The sequence below is a fragment of the Cervus elaphus genome, chromosome 13, assembly GCF_910594005.1.
Source record: "Cervus elaphus chromosome 13, mCerEla1.1, whole genome shotgun sequence".
In the NCBI taxonomy this organism is placed as follows: domain Eukaryota; kingdom Metazoa; phylum Chordata; class Mammalia; order Artiodactyla; family Cervidae; genus Cervus; species Cervus elaphus.
Genome location: NC_057827.1, coordinates 6,646,303 through 6,670,143, shown reverse-complemented (window position 1 = coordinate 6,670,143; position 23,841 = coordinate 6,646,303). Strand labels below are relative to the sequence as shown.

At 37.0% G+C, this 23,841-nt stretch overlaps 1 protein-coding gene across 9 annotated transcripts in view; it reads left to right on the top strand.

The window, feature by feature from the left end:
• Window positions 1–23,841, top strand: part of UBE3A (ubiquitin protein ligase E3A) — a 92,015-nt gene that overhangs the window by 49,386 nt on the left and 18,788 nt on the right. For all 9 annotated transcript variants that reach the window (XM_043921417.1, XM_043921415.1, XM_043921409.1 and 6 more), the window contains 2 exons: window positions 10,984–11,288; window positions 18,064–19,310. In XM_043921417.1, coding sequence (XP_043777352.1) covers window positions 11,099–11,288; window positions 18,064–19,310 — 1,437 coding nt within the window. In that variant the 5' untranslated portion in view covers window positions 10,984–11,098. The remainder of the gene's footprint in view (window positions 1–10,983; window positions 11,289–18,063; window positions 19,311–23,841) is intronic.

Below are 23,841 nucleotides of genomic sequence, written 5' to 3'. Positions count from 1 at the left end.
TCCCAAATGATTGTGTCAGGTAGATAGATATACTATTGAAAGTGAGATACTAAAATGTCCTGCTATAATTTTTACAGTCTGTTTCTTCCTTCGATTCTGTCAGTGTTTCCCTAATTTATTTCAGTGCTCTGCACATATATTTTTAGTTGTATCTTTCAGTGAATTGACCATTTTAAAAAAATTATGTTATGTCCTTTGTTTCTTAATGAGAGTTTTTAACTTACAGGTCTTTATTTTCTCATATCATCTGCCTTCTTTCGGTTATCACTTGCACAGTATGTGTTTCCTTTGTTTCACTTTCAGCTTGTGTGTGTGTGTCCTTGTATCTGTAGAGTAACTCTTCTGTGTACAGCGTTAGTTGGGGTCTTGCTGACCCTCTCCACGACGCCAGGTGTCTCACTGTATCTCACTGTGCACGCTGCTCACTGAACCCACGGTAGACAAGGCACCAGTGGGGAAGCTGGAAGAAGCTCAGGGAGCCGTGGGACTTGCAGACCCGTGTATTCTTCGTTCTCGCCCGGCTGGCGCCGCAGCCGGAGCAGCAGACCTGCTGTACTCTCTCCTCCCGTGGCTGGCCCCACGGGCACAGCCGTGACGCAGCAGAAACGCCGCCGCTTTCTAGGTGGAGCTCACACGTGCTGACCGCACACAGCAGCCCGTGACCAAGCAGTGCCTCATGATGTACATGCACAGTGCGACCAGTGATCTCAGCTGCGGCATGCTCACTGTTTACAAGACCTGGGGCAGAAGAGCCTGGACACGCCGTCGTGGTTGATTTACTCTCTTCCCCACAGTTGGGTTTTTCTTTTTTTTTAATTTATTAACCTATTTAGCCATTCTGTATCTTTTGATTAGGAGTTTAATCCATTAATATTTAAAGTACTGATAGGAAAGGATTTACTATTGCCATCTTGCTAATTGTTTTTTGTATATCTTATGGTTATTTTTTTCCCTTTTTTCCTGTGAGATGTCTTCCTTTGTGTTTTGTTGGTTTTTTTTTTTTCCCTTATAGTGACATGCTTTGATTCCTTTCTTTGTGCGTCTTTTGTAAGTACTGTCTTTGTGTTTGTGTGCTAAGTCATTTCGGTCATGTTTGACTCTTTGTGACCCTATGGACTGTAGCCCGCCAGGCTCCTCTGTGCATGGAATTCTCCAGGCAAGAATACTGGAGTGAGTAGCCATTCCCTTCTCCAGGGGATCTTCCCGACCCAGGGATTGAACGTGTGTTTCCTGTAGCTTCTATTACAGGCAGCTTCTTTACCACTGAGTCACTGGGAAAGCTAGTGTTTACCATTGTGTTCACCGTGGTGATTACATAAAATCTTAGAGTAGAAGTGATGTATTTTAAACAACTGATTATTTCAGTTGCATACAAAAACTTTACATGTTTCTCCTTTTTGTTATGACATAAATCACACCTTTTGTATTTCATATCCGTTAACATATAGCTGAGTTTAAAAACAGTTATTTGTGTGTTTGACTGTGTCGAGTGCTAGCTGCAGCACTCAGAGTCTTTGTTGCGTGTGTCGGATCTTTTGTTGTGGTGCGTGGACTCTTTAGTTGTCTCTGGTTGTGATGTGCGGGCTTGGCAGTTGCCGCACGAGAACTCAGTTGCTTGGCAACAGACGGAATCTTAGTTTCCTGACCAGAGTTGAACCTGCGTCCTCTGCCTTGTCAGGTGGTTTCCTAACCATTGGACTGCCAGAGAAGTCCTTACAGTGGAGTTTTTTTTTTTTTTAGTGTTGTTCTAACTCTACCTGAATATAAAGTGATTTACTCATCACCATTGCAGTATTACAGGATTCTTTGTTTGTCTATAAATTTGCCTTTACCCGAAGGCGTTATATTTTCAGATGCTGTTTTGTCGTGTATCCTTTTGTATTTCTTGTAAGGCAGGTTTAATGGTGATGAACTAGCTCAGCTTTTTTTTATGCTAGGAGGTCTTTATATCTCCTTTGCGTTTAAAGTCAGTTTTGCCAAATAATAGTGTTTTTGGTTGGAGGTTACTTATTTCCAGCACTGTGACTATGTCATCATATTCCTTTCTGGCCTGCAAGATTTCTGCTGATAAGTATATTTGTAGTCTTACGATAGCTTCCTTGTGTGTGACCAGGTGTTTCTGTTTAGTAGCTTTCAGAATTCTCTATTTTTTATTTTGCATCTTACTATGTGCCTCTTTGGGTTCATCCTAATTGGAGTCCTTTGAGCCTCTTAAAATTAAGATGTCCATTTTCTTCCTCAGATTTGGGAGGCACTTGACTATTAGTTTTTCATTTAGCCTGCTTCATTCTCTCTTCTCTAGCTGGTATTCCCCAATGCATATGTTGGTCAACTTGATGATATTCCATCCCATAAGTCCCTTTGACTTTCTTCACTTTGTGGGGTTTTTTTTTTTTTTTTTTTTTTGCTTTTTTTCCTTCTGACTCAAGAATTTCAAAGACTCACCTGTCAAGTTCATTGATTCCCCCCCGCCCCCGTTAGGCTTGATCAAATCTGCCATTGATCCCCTCTTGTGAATTTTTCAATTCAGTTATTATATTCTTCAGCTCTAGAATTTTTGTTTGGGTTTTTTTTTTTTTTTATATTTTCTTTTTGTTGATGTTCTCATTTTGTGCATGCACCATGATTTCATCTAGTTTTTAATTTATGTTCTGTTGTACTTTGTTTCCTTATGGCAGTTATAGTGAATTTTTTTTGGTCATTTTAATTTGTAGAACTCTTATCTCTTTAAGGTCGTTTTCTAGAACTTTATTTTGTTTATTTTGACTGGGTCATGATTCTGTTTTTTGTGTCTTGTTGTTGTGGATTTTTCATTTGGAAAACACCTCTCCCATTCTTCATGGACTGGCTTCATAGAGGGGAGGATCACGTCGTTCAGCGTAGCTAGAGAATCTTGGTACCTCTAAAATCTTTTAGGGGGTGCATCTTCTCTGGACTTGTCCTTATAATTTCCCAATTGAAGGGGTTTATTATTTTTTTTTTCCCAAGAGTGTGTAGTCTTTTGCCCTCTCTTGTGTCTTTCCGTCACACATGAGGTTCTCTGGGCTGCAGCAAGCCGACCTGCCTTTTGTTCCCTCAGCGCCCAGTGTGTGCTGGCGCCGGCTCTCTGAGTCAGGCTAGGCAGAAACGAGTCCCTTGTGCAGCCCCTTGAAAACTGGAATGTCGGACATGATTCTTCTCTCTCTCTCTTTTTTTTTCCCCCTTATCCAAGGGTGATGCTGCAAGTTAGGCTTTTCATCACTGTTGTGAACTGTGCTACTTGGGGAGAGGTTGAGGCAATTGATATGGAATAACTTTTCTTACACATTTCTGGCTAGTTTAGTCTTTGAGTTTGCTGGGTTTACCTACAGCTTTCTAACTGGTTTTGGAGGTCTCAAAAACGTTTTAGCATCACAAGTGAGTCAGAGTTTCTGTGGGGGAATTGGTCTGGTGCTTCCTTTTTCTCTTGGTGGCTCAGTTCTGGTTAGTTTTTTATGTTTTCTCAGATGGTTTAGTAATTGTACAGTTCAGTTGATGGAGGAATATACCTATGAGTTTATTTATCATCTATACAAAACTAACTTTGATATATATTAAATAATCTTTAGTATAAAAGATCTATCTTAATAATTTTTTCACCCTAACACTGAAAGAACTCTAGGTGTTTTCTCAGCAGTGTATATTAAATGTATTAAGTTTTTAAGTATTTCCAAGGTTTTCTGAGCTCGCTAACAAAAAGATTGTTTTATAGGTGATCCAGCTATCTAGAATTGCAAAGTAGTCAGCCAGCCAGCCAGATCTTTATCACAGAAATTACAGCAAATTGCCTGATCCATGGTAGACACGCAAGTATATAATTAGTCATGGAACAAGTTTTGTCTTGATTGTCTTTGAATCAGAAACAGAAATCAAAGACCATATTTCATGATCATCACAGAATTGGTAGTAGTTGTACAGTAATGCCAACATGTGCTTTGTATTCCTTTCCCTTTCAGATCTTAATTGGAGGGAGATGGAGGGATATATTTTATTGTTTGTTTATTATACTTCACTCTAAAATGTCATGCTGTTTAAAAAACCAAAAGATTTTTTAAGATGAGTAATTTTATATAAATGTTTATTCTACAGTTTCTGTGTATCCTGTGTAAGAAACTATTTAGGCACAGATAATAAACCTCAGTAAAAGAGTACTCAGCAGTTACTGTTAAACATATTTCTAAAGGAAAATATACTAATTTAAGTAAAACCTTTTTTGTGGAAACTATATCTTATTCTGTAGTTAAATGTAGTTGATGGCTGTTTAGAATACGTGTAAATCTATGGCTGATTGATATCAATGTATGACAAAACCCACTGGAAAAAAAAAAAAAGTTGCAATATGGCAACAGTATTTTCCCCGAATGATTTATTTTAAAAATTTACAAACAAGCAGATAAGTTGATGCCATGTGCCTGTCATCTTTGTTGTTGTTCAGTTGTGTCTGACTCTTTGTGACCCCATGGACTGCAGCACGCCAGGCTTCCCTATCCTTCACCATTTCCCAGAGGTTGCTCAAATTCATGTCCATCGAGTTGGTGATGCCATCCAACCATCTCATCCTCTGTGGTCCCCTTCTCCTCCTGCTTTCAATCTTTCCCAACATCAGGGTCTTTTCCAGTGAGTCAGTTCTTCGCATCAGGTGGCCAAAGTACTGGAGCTTCAGCCTCAATCCTTCTAATGAGTATTCAGGACTGATTTCCTTTAGGATTGACTGGTTGGATCTCCTTGCAGTCCAGGGGATTCTCAAGAGTCTTCTCCAACACTACAGTTCAGTTCAGAAGCATTAATTTTTCAGCATTCAGCCTTCTTTATTGTCTAAATCTCACAACCATACACGACTACTGGAAAAACCATAGCTTTGACCATATGGACCTTTGTTGGCAAAGTAGTGTCTTTGCTTTTTAATATGCTGTCTAAGTTGGTCATAGCTTTCCTTCCAAGGAGCAAGAGTCTTTTAATTTCATGGCCGCGGTCACCATCTGCAGTGATTTTAGAGCCCAGAAAAATAAAGTCAGCCACTGTTTCCACTGTTCCCCATCTATTTGCCATGAAGTGATGGGACCAGACACCATGATCTTAGTGTTTTGAATGTTCAGTTTTAAGCCAGCCTTTTCACTCTCCTCTTTCACTTTCATCAACAGACTCTTTAGTTCGCTTTCTTCTGTAAGGGTGGTGTCATCTGCTTGTCTGAGGTTATTGGTATTTCTCCCTGCAGCCTTGATTCTAGTTTGTGCTTCATCGAGCCCAGCGTTTCGCATGATGTACTCTGCATGTAAGTTAAATAAACAAGGTAACAATATACAGTCTTGAAGTACTTCTTTGCCTATTTGTAACCAATCCATTGTTCCCTGTCTGGTTCTAAATGTTGCTTCTTGATCTCCATACAGGTTTCTCAGGAGGTGGGTAAAGTGGTCTGGTATTCCCATCTCTTGAAGAATTTTCCGCAGTTTGCTGTGATCCACATAGTCAAAGGCTTTAGCATAGTCAGTGAAGCAGAAGTAGATGTTTTTCTGGAACGCTGTTGCTTTTTCTGTGATCCAACAGATGTTGGCAATTGGATCTCTGGTTCCTCTGGCTTTTCTAAATCCAGCTTGAGGATCTGCAGGTTCTTGGTTCATGGACTGTTGAATCCTTGCTTGGAGAATTTTGAGCACTGTTTTGCTAGCATGTGAGATGAGTGCAGTTGTGTGGTAGTTTGAACATTCTTTGGCTTTGCCTTTCTTTGCAATTTGGAATGGAAACTGACCTCTTCCAGTCCTGTGCCACTGCTGAGTTTTTCAAATTTGCTGGCATGTTGAGTGCAGCACTCTCACAGCATCATCTTTTAGGATTTGAAGTAACTTAGCTGGAATTCCATCACCTCTACTAGATTTTTTCATCTCATTTGTCATCTAGGTTCTGCTTTTATTATTTACACTGCTTTGTCACATATCTACCCTTCTACTTTTATTCATCAATCCATCTTTTTATCCCCATACATTTCAAAGTCACTGACATCCCTTTCCCTGAAGGTGAAACCATTCTTAAAAAGATTTCTGCAAAGTTTTCTAGAGTAACTTGCCCTCGACATATGATTTATTCCATAGAACATTTACTTGTAGGACTGTTACTGATTCGTAGAAATTAAATAAGTCAGTGGAAAGTACTGCTTGTTTTAAATGTGTAAGTAATGTTAAGAGTCAAGAGCATTGACAGCACTCTCACTAGATGGTTTCACAGGATTTGATAAGAAGTACCTTTTATAAAAAGTCAGTATGTTATAAAGTACTTGGTTTGTTTTTTGTATAGAATAAAAGTAAGATGTAAGGAAATTATAGAAAGTAAGCCAGAACCCATCTTGGGGTGGTTTTGAATGACCCATAAGATGGAACCAGTAGGGAAAGCACCTTTCTTCACATCTTTCCTGTTTTCTCATTTTCTTCCTCCTCTTTCTCTCTCCTTGTCCCTTCTTTACCTTTCCTTTCCTCCCTCCCTTCTTTCTTCACATTTGAGGGAGTTACACATTTTATTGCACTGATTTGCTGACTGAAAAGAGTGAGGAGGCCACATGATTGGGTGGAAGCATCACTGGAGGGCACAGTCTCTAAATTAAGAGTTGGGAAATTGTTTCTGTCACGTGGTATTTATTTTAGGCTCTGCAGGCTAGACTACAATCTCTGAAAACTACTCAACTATGCTGCTTTAGTGTGAAAACAGCAGTAGGCAACATGTAAATGAATGAGCGTGGTTATGTTCTAAGTAATACTTTGTGGATGCTAAAATTTGAATTTCATGTAATTTTTACATGTCACAAGATGTTATTTTTTTAACTGACTTTCTCAACCATTTAAAATTTAAGAACAATTCCTAGCCTACAGAGCTTTTAAAAAAAGAGGTGACAGATTTGGTCTGTGATCTTTGAATTGGTAACTCTTAATATATAGGGATTAATCTTGTACAGGTTAATTATCAAAATGTCATTATTAGCGTACACATTTCCCAATGTCGAGACCTTTTTATATGCTCTTAATTAGATGGGGATACAGAATTGTGTACAGGTAATTCCAGGTGTCAGTGAAGTGAGGGAAGAAAAAAATGCTTGGTATGGTTGATCCCACTGATAACATGGAGATTCTGGCTTGGCCTTTCAGTCTTGTCTCATCAGTCTAGCTGCTATTTCTAAGTCTTGGGGCAGAGAAGTGGATCAGATAGAGGGGCCTACTCTTAAATCTATTCTTAATGGTATTAAAGGCCCAAGGTTTGGAGTCAAACCTGGGTTCAGACCTCTTATAAAATGTGTGACTAGTTATGTAACTCCTTTGACCATAATTAGAGACTTTTAGGATGGTGGTAACAATTATAACAGTAACGGTGGCTAACACATTGTGCTTACTGTGTGCTATGCAGTGTTCTAAGGACTTTATATAGTAACTCATTCAGTTCTCTCACAGCCACAATAACCCTGTATACCATCATTTTTAAGTTGAGGAAACTGAGACACAGGAGGTTTAAGTAAACTTATTCAGGGTCACATAGTTACTAAGAGGCAGAGCCAGCACGTGAACTTGGGCAGTTTGGCCTGAGTGTGAGCTTTTAACTTACAGGGTTTACTATCTTCCATAGTGAGAGTATCTGTAAAATGCCTAACATGTAGGTCTTCAAAAAATAGGTATGTTTACTTTGCCGAATAGAGTGCTCCCTGTTCCTCAAGAAGCTTGTGTTCTTGTATGATGCCAGATATTCCATAAATATGAGATTCAAATTATGGTTTTTCAGAATGCATTTTACTTTTTTCAGTTCCATACTATTTATGGAATTTTTTTTTTCCATAAAAGTTTTTAGTACTACTATTGTTAAGAATTGGAATTGAAATGTAAAAAAAAAAAAAAAGAATTGGAATTGAAATGTATCACCTTCTGTAAGACAGTATAGTAGACTTAGACTCTGAAGCTGGAAGGCCTCTGGACTCCTGTTTTTATCCAAGTTCTGCAGTTACGTTTGTGTGACCTTGGATACATGATTTGACTCTGTGTCCCTTTTTGGCTGTAGACTGACAATAATCCTCAGAGTTATGGAACTCAGATGAGATAACCTATGTCATAGTGCCTAGCAGTGTGTCCAGTATGTTACCAGCTATTCAATAAGTGCTTGTACTTTGCTCACCTCCCTGTTACAGATTTAGAACTGAAAGGAGCCTTAAAGATTGGAAACTGAGGCTCGATAGTACAGCTACTTTGAGACTTAAAGCCAGTTTTCTGATTTCTCAGTCTTGTTCTGTTTTTAGTGTTCACAATTGTTTATGCATTGCATTCAAAAGCATTATGTATATGACTTTTTTTTTTTAAAGGACAAAACCTGACATTCTTATTAAAAGTAGCTAAATTATTTTTGGTATTTTGAACTTCGAAACTAATCTTCAAAAAATCATATTGATAATTTAGTAAACCTGGAAGCCATTCAAATCATATATATGAAGTTTTAAAACCACTAACATTTCCCCATTCATATTCATTAATTTTAAATAAGTACTGTTATAGAAAAAATAACTTACAAGCAACATAATAGAATAATTTAAAAAACCCATCCAATCACATTCAGAGAAATGGCTATTAACACTTTGAAATAAAAATGGCTAATTATGACAGTACTTTGTGACTGACTTTTACAATTAAAAGATCAATTAATGATCTATGCTGAATTCAGATCTTGATAATTTTTATTTATTCCATTGTGTGGATGGTTATCAGTTCCTTTTAGTAATCTCCTATTTTTATGGTATGTCAGTTTTTTCCCAGACTTTATAGAAACATCGTATTTTGCAAAGCTGTCCTATTTCACCAAAAATGGGATCTTTGGTTCATATGGTTGATCATCATATTCACTTTTAAGACTTTTGATGCATGGTAATAATTTACTTCTAGAAAGAAAATGCATATTTATTTATATTCTCACTAGGGAAAGCTATTGCATTTTTGAAGAAGCAGCAAAGTGTGGCATAAATCTTACAGATCCTTTACTTCTCTTTACATGTTGTCACTTTAATATTTTGCACAGTGATATATTTGGAATAATATATTTTAATTTTCAGGAGTGGAATTATTTATAACTGCATATAATAAGATATCTCAAGTCATGTTCATGCAGTTTTTAAGAGCATTTTTTGGGTTTTTCTTTTTTCCTCTATTTGCATGTAGTGAGTGGTAAATTTGCATGGAACTTCTGAAAAACATAGCAGCAGAATGAATTGAATGTGTTTATTACTGTTTGTCACTTACCTTGATAGTTTAGAGACAAAGTCCTACTTTTGAGACAAAATTGAACTTACTGATGTGTCCCTTATTTGTCTTCTTGTGAGTTCTGTTTCTCATGATTAACAAGATGTATCTCACGATTAACAAGATGTAAACTCTAATACTGTTTGCCATTTAGTCCTTCATGTTTGTGAGATAATTGTAAGAACATCTTAAGAATTAAATTAGGTAAATTATTTTTTCTAGTTATGATTATTTGATGTTTTTATTCCTACATGTGTATTTGGAACCAAAAGGAATAGCTATGAATTATGATTTTTTTTAATCCAGTAGACTACTCAAAGTTATGGTCTTCTTATAGCATCAATAGTAGTAGAAGTATATAGATCTTAAGATTTGAATAAACAGTAAAGATAGAAATCTAGTCCAGCTTCTTAACTTGATGAAATAACCCGTTCTTCAGTATTCTTGCTGGGCTTCCCTGGGTGGCTCAAATGGTCAAGAGTCTGCCTGTAATACAGGAGACCTGGGTTAAATCCCTAGGATCGGAAATATCCCCTGGAGAAGGAAATGGCAACCCACTCCAGTTTCCTTGCCTGGAGAATTCCATGGACAGAGGAGCCTGGTGGGCTACAGTCTCAGTTCAGTTCAGTTCAGTTGCCCAGTCGGGTCCAACTCTTGGTGAGTCCATGGACAGCAGCATGCCAGGCCTCCCTGTCCGTCACCAGTTCCCGGAGCTTGCTCAAACTAATGTCTGTCGAGTCGGTGATGCCATCCAACCATCTCATCCTCTGTTGTCCCCTTCTCCTCCTGCCTTCAGTCTTTCCAAGCATCAGGGTCTTTTCCAATGAGTTGGTTCTGCAGCCTACGAGTCAGCCTGCAACGAGTCTATGAGTTGCAAAGAGTCCGACATGACTAAGGGACTAACACTTTCGCTTTCACTGACCTTGCTAGGTCTTCTGGAATAGCAGTAATGAAACATTAATTCACATACATTAAGCTCACAAAGTAAGAGGGATATAAGATTTTGCTCTAAAGAGAATTTAAAATATTCAGTATTCCCATGGTGTGGTATTAATGAGGTATTAATAGTATTAATGGTACCATGGTATTGAGGAAGGTTTAATGACACCTTTTGGGTTCAGGGTAGTATGTTTTGAACCACTTTCTTGCAATATAATACAAGCTTTGAGTATTTTACTTATAAATATCTTTTAAAATTCTTCATATAGTGAAGGAGGGGCACTTTTTTGTTCCACATAGAAGTTCTGTGTTAATCAATCTTGTTATCAATCAAGTATTTACAGACTGTTGAAACAAAATGGGGATTATATAAAAGAAAGCTGGAATGGTACTTTAGACTCTTCATTTTCTTAGTGTTAATTATAAAGTGATAAAATACTAAACCTCTTAGCCACAAAACTTTTCAACTGTTGTGCTAAACAATTAAAACACATCAAACAAGCCCCACTCACCATACCAAAGGAAAGCACATTCTATGAAAACAGTATTTTGACAGAGATTGGTATTCATAGGTCTTAGGAAATAGCTATCAAATATTTCTCCAGTTAAAGGTTTTGTGTAAGTAGTGCGTCTCTGTTTTCTATACTTCATCTTAATATGCAAGTTTATTACTTCAGTGCTTGACTAACTGTTGCCTTGCTGATGGTCTGTTGAGCTCTGTACCTGAGAGCTGTACTAATCACTGTGCTTATTGTTTGAATGTCTGGTACAGGAAGCGAGCAGCTGCAAAACATCTAATAGAACGCTACTACCACCAGTTAACTGAGGGCTGTGGAAATGAGGCCTGCACGAATGAGTTTTGTGCTTCCTGTCCAACTTTTCGTCGTATGGATAACAATGCAGCAGCTATTAAAGCCCTCGAGCTTTATAAGATTAATGCAAAACTCTGTGATCCTCATCCCTCCAAGAAAGGAGCAAGCTCAGCTTACCTTGAAAACTCTAAAGGTGCCTCTAACAACTGTTCTGACATAAAAATGAACAAGAAGGACGGGCAAGGAGCAAGAGATGATTTTAAAGGTAAGTTGTTCTGTTTTTAATTGAGAATTTTTTTACTGAAAACCAAATTAGAGATTTTCAAGATGTGTGGTGTTGCTGTTGTCATTTGCTTAGGACACGTTTATAGTGAAGTGAAGTTGCTCAGTCGTGTCCGACTCTTTGCGACCCCATGGACTGTAGCCTACCAGGTTCCCCCATCCATGGGATTTTCCAGGCAAGAATACTGGAGTGGGTTGCCATTTCCTTCTCCAGGAGATCTTCCCGACCCAGGGATCGAACCCCAGTCTCCTGCATTGTAGGCAGACGCTTTACCGTCTGAGCCACCAGGGAAGCTCATGTTTATAGTGGAATTGATTTTTATGTGGAAAAGGGCAGAACTAAATAATAATTGAGTTAATGATTTAACTCTTTCACTATTCTTATGGTCTTCTAATTAGAAGCAGATTATATTTCCAAAATATATTATATATTTTTTTGGAATTATATTTCCAAATTCCTTTCTTAATGGATTGATTAGAAATATTAAATGTTTTCCACTAGGAAAAATGTGTTACGTAGTAGTTAATCACATAAACTGGGCCATGAAGTCAATTAGCTATTAGAATAGCTGGCCTAAGTATCTGGAATGCGTTTTGGAACCTGAGCACTATATAGCAGACGGAGCAGAAAGAGGAATTTCTATTTCTGAAGACACTGCAAATGCTGTAATAGTTACCTGAAGAATAATGTTTTTCCTTCTAATTTATTCTTTCCATATCATGCTCACCTTCTCCCAGGCATTTAGCACACTCATACTGCCAAGAATCATTACCTAACAATGGTAGACTCCAGCCAAGCCTTACTTTGCTGTCTAAATGATCCTGTATTCCAAAACTGTTAATTTTTTTATTCTTTTAATCACCCAAGCTTTCTTTCTCCCAGTGAAGGCAAATCAGTATTAGAAGCAAGCTAATTGAATTTCTGAATGAATGACAGCTCTGCCCAGAGGTAATTCTGTTTTAAAAGAGGAAGCTTTTTGTTTAGGAGGTATATAAGTTAAATCTCTGTAAAGTTTTCAGTAACGTCACTTGAATCAAGTTTAAATTAATTGGTGAAATGTAGTTGTGTTATAGCTTCTACTCGTTTCCACAATAAAGCAGTTCTTATAACTTTATACAACTTTATTGTGTGAATATTTCTATTCTTTGAATTAGCACACACCGTAGATAAATAAGGGAACGTTGTTAATACGTATAATGTAAAAGTAGGGCTTCCCACATAGCTCAGTCAGTAAAGAATCTGCCTGCAGTGCAGGAGACCCGGATTTGATTCCTGGGTGGGGAAGATCCCCTGGAGAAGGAAATGGCTACCCACTCCATTACTCTTGCCTGGAGAATCCCATGGACAGAGCAGCCTGGCAGGTCTGTGGGGTTGCAAGAGTCAGACACGACTGAGAGACGGACCCACCACCACATTATGTGCATTCTCCCAGGAGGTGTGTATCACGAGAACCGCAGTTACTATGGATGTAGGGTGTGCTGTCACAGTTGAATGCAACAAGCCGTTGGGGGTTATGATGCAGGATGGGTGTACCCATCTTCTTTTTGGCTATGTGCTTTATCTTAGAGGTACTTACTGAGTACCTCTTCCCAGTCTTCCTGTACTGTTTAAGCTCAAATCTGTATAATTTAGCAGTTTGTTCTTCCAGTCTGCAACACTCTTCTTCCCACCCCCTTTTTCTGGCAACATTTGTATTTACTATCATATGTTTCTACTAGGAATTATGAATGCATCAACGCCACTAGTATTTTTGAGTGTTAATTATATTTGCTGGCTCTAGTTTCAGTTTGGGGTATTGAATAGTCTACCCTAAACTCTGATTTTGCATGAGAATTTAAGTATAAAATGGTATAGATTAAGAGTATTATTCAAATATACATATCATAAAATATATATGTATATCATACAAAAATGTCTCAATTATTGTTTTCTCAGTAAAATGCCTCCTTTTATTGATACCCAAATGTTATGAATGTTTATATCTCAAAATGCAGTGTCTTTTTAACTAATTTATACTTATGTCTGAAAGATTCAGCGTAACATTTTAAGCAAAACACTATGTGGATAAAATATTGGTACTTTTTATGCAGAATTCGTAGAATGTCAGAAACACTTGAAAATGTTCTGAAGGGCGTGACATGTCAACAAAAGGGTGTGTGGGTCTAGAACATTGCTGTCCATAACATAGGCCATGTTTACGGCATGCAGTGTTAACAACTTTATGATTTGATGATTAGGAAGCACAGTGTCCTATGTCCTAACTGGATAGTTATTTATAATAGCTACTTACCATGTACTGGTTGCATATTAAGAAATTAGGATTTTTTTGCATTATCCTAAAAGAACATGTTGTAATTTTTTTTCCCATTAAAATAATGGGAAATACACTCCAGTTAGCAGTTTCACACTTCCCAGGAAAAGATTCTTGAAGTTTAGAGGAAGATGCCTATGTGTTTTTAATAGAACAAACCTAAGGATTTGTTCTTAAAGAGTTGTGGCTGTAAAAGAATGTGTTGCCAGTCTGGTATTAAGGACCAAAGATGAGATTTGTGGTGTGATAAAATCTGGTATTTTGGTGGTTCAGCATTTGGAAGCTGTTCATTCACTAATCATTTGCATTTTAAAATGTCTTTTACTCTAAAGTAAATATAAAAGTAGAGGTAAAATCATATTAAGAAATTCTATATGTTGTACAGTACAAGGGTCCATTTGTCATAATGACAATAATTATCTACATGACTAAAATTATCCTCTGCGTAAGTATTTGATGACAAAGCTGTCATTCTTTTGATTAAAGGGATAGATTAAGATTTTTATTAATAACATTGTTTTACCAATATATCTTCTTAAAGTTAATAAACAAAATATATCACTTGTTCTCTTTCCTATAAACATATCTGAGTATTCAAAATCACGAAAACTATTTGCAGTGCTCCATTTTTATTTCTTCCACAGTTTGATAATTTTTACTAGCCAGTATGAAAAGTGGTCTTGAAATGTTCCCCGGTGGTGCAATGGTAGAATATCTGCGTGCCAATGCAGAAAACATAGGTGACATGGGTTGGATCCCTGGGTCAGAAGATCCCCTGGAGTAGAAAATGGCAATCCATTCCAGTATTCTTGCCTGGAAAGTTTCATGGACAGAGGAGCCTGATGGGCTACTGTCCATGGGTCCCAAAGGATTGGACACAACTGATCACAGCAGATTTTTTTTCTTAATTTGTTAAAGGACAGTTTTATGATGTTACCTCTATAGTCTTTGTTTTCATAATTTGAAATGGTGATACTAGTTAGCATATTTTATCTACTAATAAATAAATGATTTTTTTTCTACTCAAAATATGAATTAGTCATGTTTGCCTCATTTATCAGGAAAGCAAACCCTCAGAAGTCTACCGATAGACTTCCACTTACGTCTGCAGACCTGTTTCATAAATCGGTCCTGCAAGTACAAGTGAGAATTGGAATACTAGTGTTTAGTTTTTGCAGTTTCTTTCATAATGGCATGTCATGATAAAGATTGGTGAATGAATTTGGAGTTAGCCAGCATAAAGTGTCTGCCCAGATGTATTAGAGACCTGGAGGGAAGAGAACAGTTTCAGAGGATCACATTTCAGACATGAAGTGATTTTAGTCCTTCCTTTGGAGTTAAGAGGTAATTACAGTAGAAAATGTAAGTTAATATAGCCATGCAAACTAAATTGATATGGCTCAGGACACAAAAGTCTTGGGGTATTAGCCAGCATTAAACATAGGCCTTCTTCTGTTAGTTATGAGATATTGTGTTTGGTCATTAAATATTTCATATCCTTTTAGTAATTGGTTAATCTTACCTGTCAAAACATTTGAGTACTTTGAGTAATGCCAGACATGTTTGATAATAATTAAGGATCAGAATACACACACACAAATACTTGGAACTTTCAGATTTTTTAATTATCTTTGCCCAGAGTATTTATTCTTCTCTTTGCTATTGATTTGTAAAGTGAAATTTGGTTTTCTACCGTTTTAAAGGCTATTTTCACTCATTCCTTTTATTTAATGACCATAGCATTGAAACACTTTTGCTTATGTACTTTCATTTAAAATACATTTATTATTGTATCCCATAATTTGTTGTTATTGAAGTATTATTTTATTGAAGTACTTATAATATGCAATAAATTGTTGACTGTTAAAACATTTTCTTTTATACTTTCGGGCTTTACCAATGGCACAGTAGCAAAGAATCTGCCTGCCAGTGCAGGGTTCGATCGCAGGGTCAGGGAGAACTTCTGGAGTAGGAAATGGCAAACCACTCCATTTTTCTTGCCTGGAAAATTCCATGGACAGACGCTGATGGCCTATAGCCCATGGGATCGTAAAGAGTCAGACACGACTGAGCACACACTATCTGATACAAATGCAAGTTATAACAGAAAAAGTACTGCTACTGAGGTATATTTCTCAGCTTTGGTAGTGAAAATTTGTAATTATATAGGCTTATTTCAGATAGTAGGATGGGTTTTTCTGAGTGTTTTTTTAGTTGATAATTGATTATGGAATGAGTAAATTATAGTTAATTTTAATTTTAAAGTTGTTAGTTTTTTTTTTCTTAGTTGAATTTCATGGGAGTTTTATGATATATGAGGTGTTAAGTCAACACACTGCGTATTGTATGATGTTCCCAAGCATTGGAGTTTACTACTTTTTGAGTTTGAATGTTTTACATTGTTTTCCTCAGTACCTTCTTTGAAAAGGTCAAACACTATAAAAACTCAGATTAAGTTGCACAAAATAAATCAACATTTGAGTAAGATGAGAACTCGGAGTTTTAGAAAATCATGTGGTAAGATTCATTTTTGTGTGTGGGTTTGTATTTTTTTTCTTGCGTAAGAAAAGTGTGCGAGAAGGAACACATGGAGATTTTCTTTTTCTAATGTGTCTCATGCAGTGGCACTCCTCTTAAGTACTCATGCATTCCATAACTTCCATACTTACTCTGTTCCTATCAAGGGAATATACATATAGATTTAAATTTTGTCATTAAGATAATGAGAGTCATAGGGTTGTCTGGTTTTTCTGAAAGATGATAATGGCAGATATAAAAAGTCTAATAGCAAAAGCTGAGAAGTAGGCCTAAGCCACAGTATTTAAAGACAGATACCAGAGGGAAGTAAAATGAATTCCAGCAAACTGCAACAAACTTTTTCGTGTCTGTAACAATCCATTGCTCCAGATATTTTTATCTCAAAAAATCCTTGAAGTGTTCTCTTCTTTTTTATTTCTTCCGTGATTTCATTAGAATTTCACCTTGTTAGCATTATTGTAACTCTGAAAATATGTAGTAAGTTGATTTCAGTCTGGCCTTTCATGACCTCCTGTCATTTTTGCCTTAGGATATTATTTCTTTATAGGGAAGAATGGATATAATAGAAAATCTTAATAAACTCCCATGGATTTAAATATTACAAGCTGAAAAAACAGTGGTAACATCAGTTTAGGGGAGATGATCATTACTTGTATTTTAAACACTCTGAAGTCAAGGTGGGGGAAATGAAAGGCTTCTTGTAAGGATCAGCTAGACTGTAATACTAAGTAGACTCCAGAAAGAATGCTATCTTATTACAAACAGTGGAAATTTATTTCTAGCTCATCCAACAATCATAATATCCTGGATTGGCAGAGTTCTGTTTCACACAGTCATTCAAAGATGGAGCTTTATTGGCAACTGTTATCCTCAACACGATTTTCAGAACCATCCTAGGAGTGTCATCCCATTAGCCAGAAGGAGAAATGTCTTGGCCTGAAAGTAGCACTTATCTCAGAAAGCTGGGAAAGAAGGAGAAAGTGTCCAACTCTGTACCCAGAAAGGAGAGGAAGTAAATTTTGGTGACTACTAGTGGTATGTTTTGGAGAAGGAAATGGCATCCGACTCCAGTGTTCTTGCCTGGAGAATCCTGTGGACGGAGGAGCCTGGTGGGCTGCTTGCTGTCCGTGGGGTCGCACAGAGTCGGACGTGGCTGAGCGACTTAGCAGCAGCAGCAGCAGTGGCGTTCCTGTTGTCTGCTTGTAAGTTGCCTTCTTCCCACTCTGTTTTTAATTACTCTGTAACTGTTTACTGTTCCTGCGTAAGATTTATTCCAGCCTATTACTTGGCTGCATGTGGCAGTATCTGTCAACTTCAGAGTGTATGGTTAGTGATATATTAATTCTTCTCTGTCACCCACAGAATGGTCACCCTGAAAAAATAAAAAAATAAAAAAAAGCTATAAAGGAAGACTCAGAAAGGAACTGGTTTGGTTTTAGGACATGGGCTGTTTCCAGAAGAAGACTCTGAAGAAACCTTTCTGAAAACATTGCCTCAGTTCTAGTCTTTTGTAAACAGTAGTGAAATGAGAAATCTCTCAGAAATACACTGTTGTTTCTGGTCTACAGTGAGGAATGTGATGAGTCAGCACATGATATCCTTGATTCATATTTACAGTTAATGGTGCATGTTAATATATGCCATCATTGTGAAAAGAGTTTGAGCTCATTAAAAGCTGTGTATATAGAATACAAAAGAATGAGTAAGGTTGTACTCCTGTTACTAGTACATTGGGAAAAAAAGATAAGCATGTTTTGTTTATTGAATCAAGACACTTTTTAAAAGTTGTAAATCACAAGTGGTATTTAGTGTAAAATATTTGGCTATTTTGTTTTCACTAGAATTTATTAAAGCAAACGTGCGTGTATGTTACGAAAATAAATGTTCTCTCTTCTCCTGATTTTCTAGATGTGACTTACCTAACCGAAGAGATGGTGTATGAAATTCTTGAATTATGTAGAGAGAGAGAGGATTATTCCCCTTTAATTCGTGTTATTGGAAGAGTTTTTTCTAGTGCTGAAGCATTGGTACAAAGCTTTCGGAAAGTCAAACAACACACCAAGGAAGAACTGAAATCTCTTCAAGGAAAGGACGAAGATAAAGATGAAGACGAAAAGGAAAAGGCTGCATGTTCCGCAGCAGCTATGGAGGAGGATTCAGAAGCATCTTCCTCAAGGATAAGTGACAGCTCACAAGGAGATAACAACTTACAAAAGTTAGGCCCTGATGATGTGTCTGTGGATATTGAGGCTATTAGAAGGGTCTACACCAGATTGCTCTCTAATGAGAAAATAGAAACTGCTTTTCTCAATGCACTTGTGTATTTGTCACCTAATGTGGAATGTGACTTGACGTATCACAATGTATACTCCCGAGATCCTAATTATCTGAATTTATTCATTATTGTCATGGAGAATAGAAATCTCCACAGTCCTGAATATCTGGAAATGGCTTTGCCACTATTTTGCAAAGCAATGAGTAAGCTACCCCTTGCAGCCCAAGGAAAACTGGTCAGACTGTGGTCTAAATACAGTGCAGACCAGATTCGGAGAATGATGGAAACATTTCAGCAGCTTATTACATACAAAGTCATAAGCACTGACTTTAACAATCGAAATTTAGTGAACGATGATGATGCTATTGTTGCTGCTTCCAAGTGCTTGAAAATGGTTTACTATGCAAATGTAGTAGGAGGGGAGGTAGACACAAATCATAATGAAGAAGATGATGAAGAGCCCCTTCCTGAGTCCAGTGAATTGACACTTCAGGAGTTATTGGGAGAAGAAAGAAGGAACAAGAAAGGTCCTCGAGTGGACCCACTGGAAACTGAACTTGCTGTTAAAACTCTGGATTGTCGAAAACCACTTATCCCTTTTGAAGAGTTTATTAATGAACCACTGAATGATGTTCTAGAAATGGATAAAGATTATACTTTTTTCAAAGTAGAAACAGAGAACAAGTTCTCTTTTATGACATGTCCCTTTATACTGAATGCTGTCACAAAGAATTTGGGATTATATTATGACAATAGAATTCGCATGTACAGTGAACGAAGAATTACTGTTCTCTACAGCTTAGTTCAAGGACAGCAGTTGAATCCATATTTGAGACTCAAAGTCAGACGTGACCATATCATAGATGATGCACTTGTCCGGGTAAGTTGGGCTACTGTTTAAAAATTAGTACTAGATCCAGTATCTAATGATGGGCATGCTGTGATACAGTTCAGTGAATTCATTTTATAAGTGACTTTTTGGGGAGGTGGGTGAATGTATATGATACTATATAGTATAGGAACACATTGACTTTTTTTTTATTGTAAGTACTATACTTTTGTTGTTGCCCTGTCCAAGTTTATAAATGTTCCACAAAATATTGATTGTCTTGTATCATGGTAACTCTCTCTTTGAAAAAGAATAAATTTTCTAAATCTTCACAACTAACCCCCGAAGTTTTTTCATTCAGAAGAAGAGAAGTGGATGTTCTAGAGCACAGAACAAGGGGACTTGAGAGATACCCGATAATTTAAGTCTTAATGGGGAGAAGTGGTAGGATAATACCACACCATGAAATATAAGTGGTGTCCAAAAATCCCATGGTGTAAAATGTGTGAGGTAGATAAGGTGACCCGTGCAGGTTGGAGCATGCTGCTCGTGGGCATTCCTGCTGGGTCGCCCTGAATATCCCTGTGAGGCACTGCTGGGTGTGAGAGTTTCTTCCCACTTCAACATGCATACGGAGTATGCAGGGCCTTAGACAACTATTCCAGGAATCTTATAATTAATGGTGCCTATATCATCATTCCAATCTAGGGAGATTAAACTGGGAGAATACTGAGAATACATGTACCCTCTTTTAGATAATGTTGCTTTTTGTTCATTCTTTACCTCCACAGAAAGTAAAAATTTAGTGTCCTCATTTAAGAATATAAGTCTGACTAGAAGAGAGAATCCAGTTGCCAATCACATGTACCAACATTTACATTTGTCAGAGGGTTCTTTATCACAGAGTATTGTTGTATTTATAATATTAGGTATACCTGGCATTGCTAGCTGTATTTTATCAACTTCAAGTAAAATTTAATGGCAACTAAAATTAAGATATAGTCAGTCTTATATACTAATAAAGGAAAAGAGCCCATAGCACAGATAACTATAAAGCAATGATACTTATTTCAAAATGTACTTTAGTTTTAGAATTAGATTTGTTTAAAACTGAGAATTTATAAAACTAAATCAGTGGGGAAAGTTGTTGGACATCTTGGAAATTAAAAGATGCAGAATTCTGTACTTCTCTGTTACTGTGTGTGTGTGTGTGTGTGTTTAATATCAAATATATTTCTAGTGTTGACGATTCTACATTATCTAAGAAACTCAGGCAGTTTTTCACCAGAAACAGGAAAGGGCAATAGTTGCTTGAAGTAATTACCATTGCTGCTTTCTGGTGCCCTTTTCATTTTATTTTAGTGGTTTTGAGCTACACGAATAATAACGTACTGTACTTAATAACTGATCTTCAGGCACCCAATAACTGATTTTCTATAGCTTAGCAGAATGGTAGGATATTGTATAAGGAAGTGATGATGCTTTATAGAAAGCATGTTGAGGTCTGTCTGTGAATTTCCATTGTTAGAACAGAAGAGCAAATCCTAAACTACACGTTTTATCTTTGTCTTCTTGGGGTTTGGGATCGATTCTTTCAAAAAGTTATACCTGACCTTTAAAAGCAATGAAATTAACTCTGTAAGACTCAATCCAGAGTTTTAAAAAATTGTCTGCCTTACTAACTGCCTTTCTGAGAGCCTTACTAAACTCTCTTTCTGCCCCTGTCTCATTCCCCTGATACCCCAGTAAAGCAAGATTAAGGACCTACAAAAGTTTAGGTGCTTATTGTATAATTATTTTATTCTATTTTAAAAATTAACCTCCAGAATTTTGAGCAAATAATCATTTTGGTTTATAAGGACTTCCTTTGAGCAAGTGTTAGAGTAAAGTTAACTGTGAGCTTTTAAATTATGCTAACATATTTTTCCCCCCATATGTTTGGCTTATTATATCAAAGCTAATTAGTGTTCAGTGGGTAACATCTGTACTTGAATATTACCATTTCAGAAACCCTTTGTGTGAGGCACTTTGCTAAGCAGGAAAGATGTAAAGATGAATCATGACTGCTGAGGAGCTTAGGGGCACACATTAAACAGATTTTAGTCTCATTTTCTTCTGCTCTTCACTTCTCTCCCTTCCTTCTTTCCATCTTTCATAACAGTGTGAAAAGATTTTTTTAAAGCATCAAAGTAGATCATGGAAGTCAAATCGATAATCTGCAGATGTTGAGGGAACGTTCATAGCAGGTGATGTAACACAAGTAGTGTAAGGTGATCCTCTCAGGGTACACTGTAGAAAAGTACTGATGGATTTTCAACATCTTGTTCCCCAAAGACCTACTTTGCCTTTTTTAAGCCTCATCTTTTTATATCACAATTTGATAAGCAAAATAAACCTATTGACCACTATCTTGTGTGCATGCATGCTAAGTTGCTTCAGTTGTGTCTGACTCTGTGTGCCCCTGTGGACTGTAGCCCACCAGGCTCCTCTGTCCATGGGATTCTCCAGGCTAGAATACTGGAGTGGGCTGCCATGCCCTCCGGGGGATCCTCCTGACCCAGGAATCGAACCCGTGTCTCTTATGTCTCCTGCGTTGGTAGGAGACACTTTACCACTACTAGCACCACCTTGGAAGCCCAACCACTTTCTTACGACCTGCTAATTTTGAACTACAGAGTACCGCCAGGAAAAGAAGAAGAGATGAGAAACTTTGTGGTGGGTTCAATATTAATAATTAAATAATTAAGGTTATAAGGTCTTAGACTTTTAAGAGCTAAAAGAAGCCTTAAAACATGTCTACTCAGTTTATAAACGAGGCCTGGAAATTATTTACTACATATATGGCACTTATGTTTTCTGTTGGATCTTATTTGTCAGTTTATTAATTGTAAGACTGACTGACTTGAAGGGAGGGGTAGTAACTTCACTTACTGATTACAGACTTTTTATTTTAAAAGAAAAATAGTATTCAGTGGTTTCGTGTACTATGTAATTCAAAGCAGAGTAGCAGATTGTTCCTTAACTGGAGTTTTTGGAGGAACGTTTTTGATGACAATAGGAGTATTATTAGTGTTTACAGTATTTTTATCAAACTTAACATATAATTCACTGGTTGTAGGGCACACTGTTATTACCATTAAAAAGAAAAAATGCTGCCAGTTTAGTTTTGAGATGCTATCAATTTTATGTTATATCCTGATTTCAGATACATAAAAGTATAAAAATAGAAAAGCAGATTTTAAGAATCAATGAAATATGATAATGTATCAGTAGTCTTTCCACAAATAGATATCAAGATTGTTTAAGAACTACCCTTACACCCTTAAATTAGTGGAATATTTCTCCCTGGAACTTATTTTCACTATTTTTTGTTGTTCCTTAGGAAAGAGTACAGTGATGATGTTGTTTAGTTGCCAAGTCATGTCCAGCTCTTCTGGGACCCCATGGGCTGTAGCCAACCAGGCGCCGCAGTCCATGGGATTTCCCAGACAAGAATGGAGTGGGTTATTATTTCCTTCTCCAGTGCATCTTCCCAACTCATGATAGAACCCAACGTCTCCTGCATTGCAGGCAGATTCTTTACCACTGGGCCACCAGGGAATTCCCAATACAGTGATAAATAGGCTTAGAACTCAGCTTTGAATTTGAATGAGAACAGTTCTAATGTGACGAGGTTATTTACAGTATTTTGCTAATACATTTACCTATTTGTATGCTCTTTTAAGTTATCTTTTAGGTAATTTGTCATTTTTTCTTAGAGAAAGCATCTCCAAGGGAAGAGAATGTTAAAAAATTTTTTAATTACCTTTTATGTTAGGAGATTGAATGAGGGTATGAGTATTGTAGGAGACAGTATTACCATCGGTAACGTGCCCCAAACCGCCTCACATCTGAACAGGAGATGTAGAATTGGATAGGAGAGTCCAAAAAAGATTAAAGTTGATGAGGACAAATGACTGGACTGCCAGAGATCATGCTCAGTCTCCTAAAAATCACTCACCCCTTTTTTTTTTTGTTATTTTTCTTTTGACTTTGCTGGTACTATCTAATCTAGTTCCCAGCATTTTCCTTGATAGACACCCTTTATTATTGTTGAAACAAAACTTGATTCTTTACTTGTCAACTGACTACTTTTAGGTAGTCCTTTAGGAATTAGATTACTCTGTGGCCCTTCAGTATGCTTAATTGTATCTTCTCCGTTCCCTATATTGTGCTTAGTGCAGTGGCCATTATAGTTCCTTAAGGTTGATTCTAGCTGAAGAGCTTTATGCTTGGTTTATGTCCTTTAAGTAGAAGAGAATGAAGTAGATCTACGTAGATTCTCAGCACCAAACAATAGTTTAAAGCAGTGAAACTTGTCAGACTCCTTAGTGTTACATGTGAGGAAAAGGAAACTCAGATTCTGACCAACAGAAATTAATGGCAGAATTGTAAATAGAACTAACCGTTCCTGGTCTCACACAGGGAGATATGATTATATATTTGGCTCTTACCCAAACATTTATAGTTAAGATAAAGCAACTTCATCTGTATAATTTATAGAGAAGTGACAAAACTAAATGTGTCTGGATAATTTAAAAAT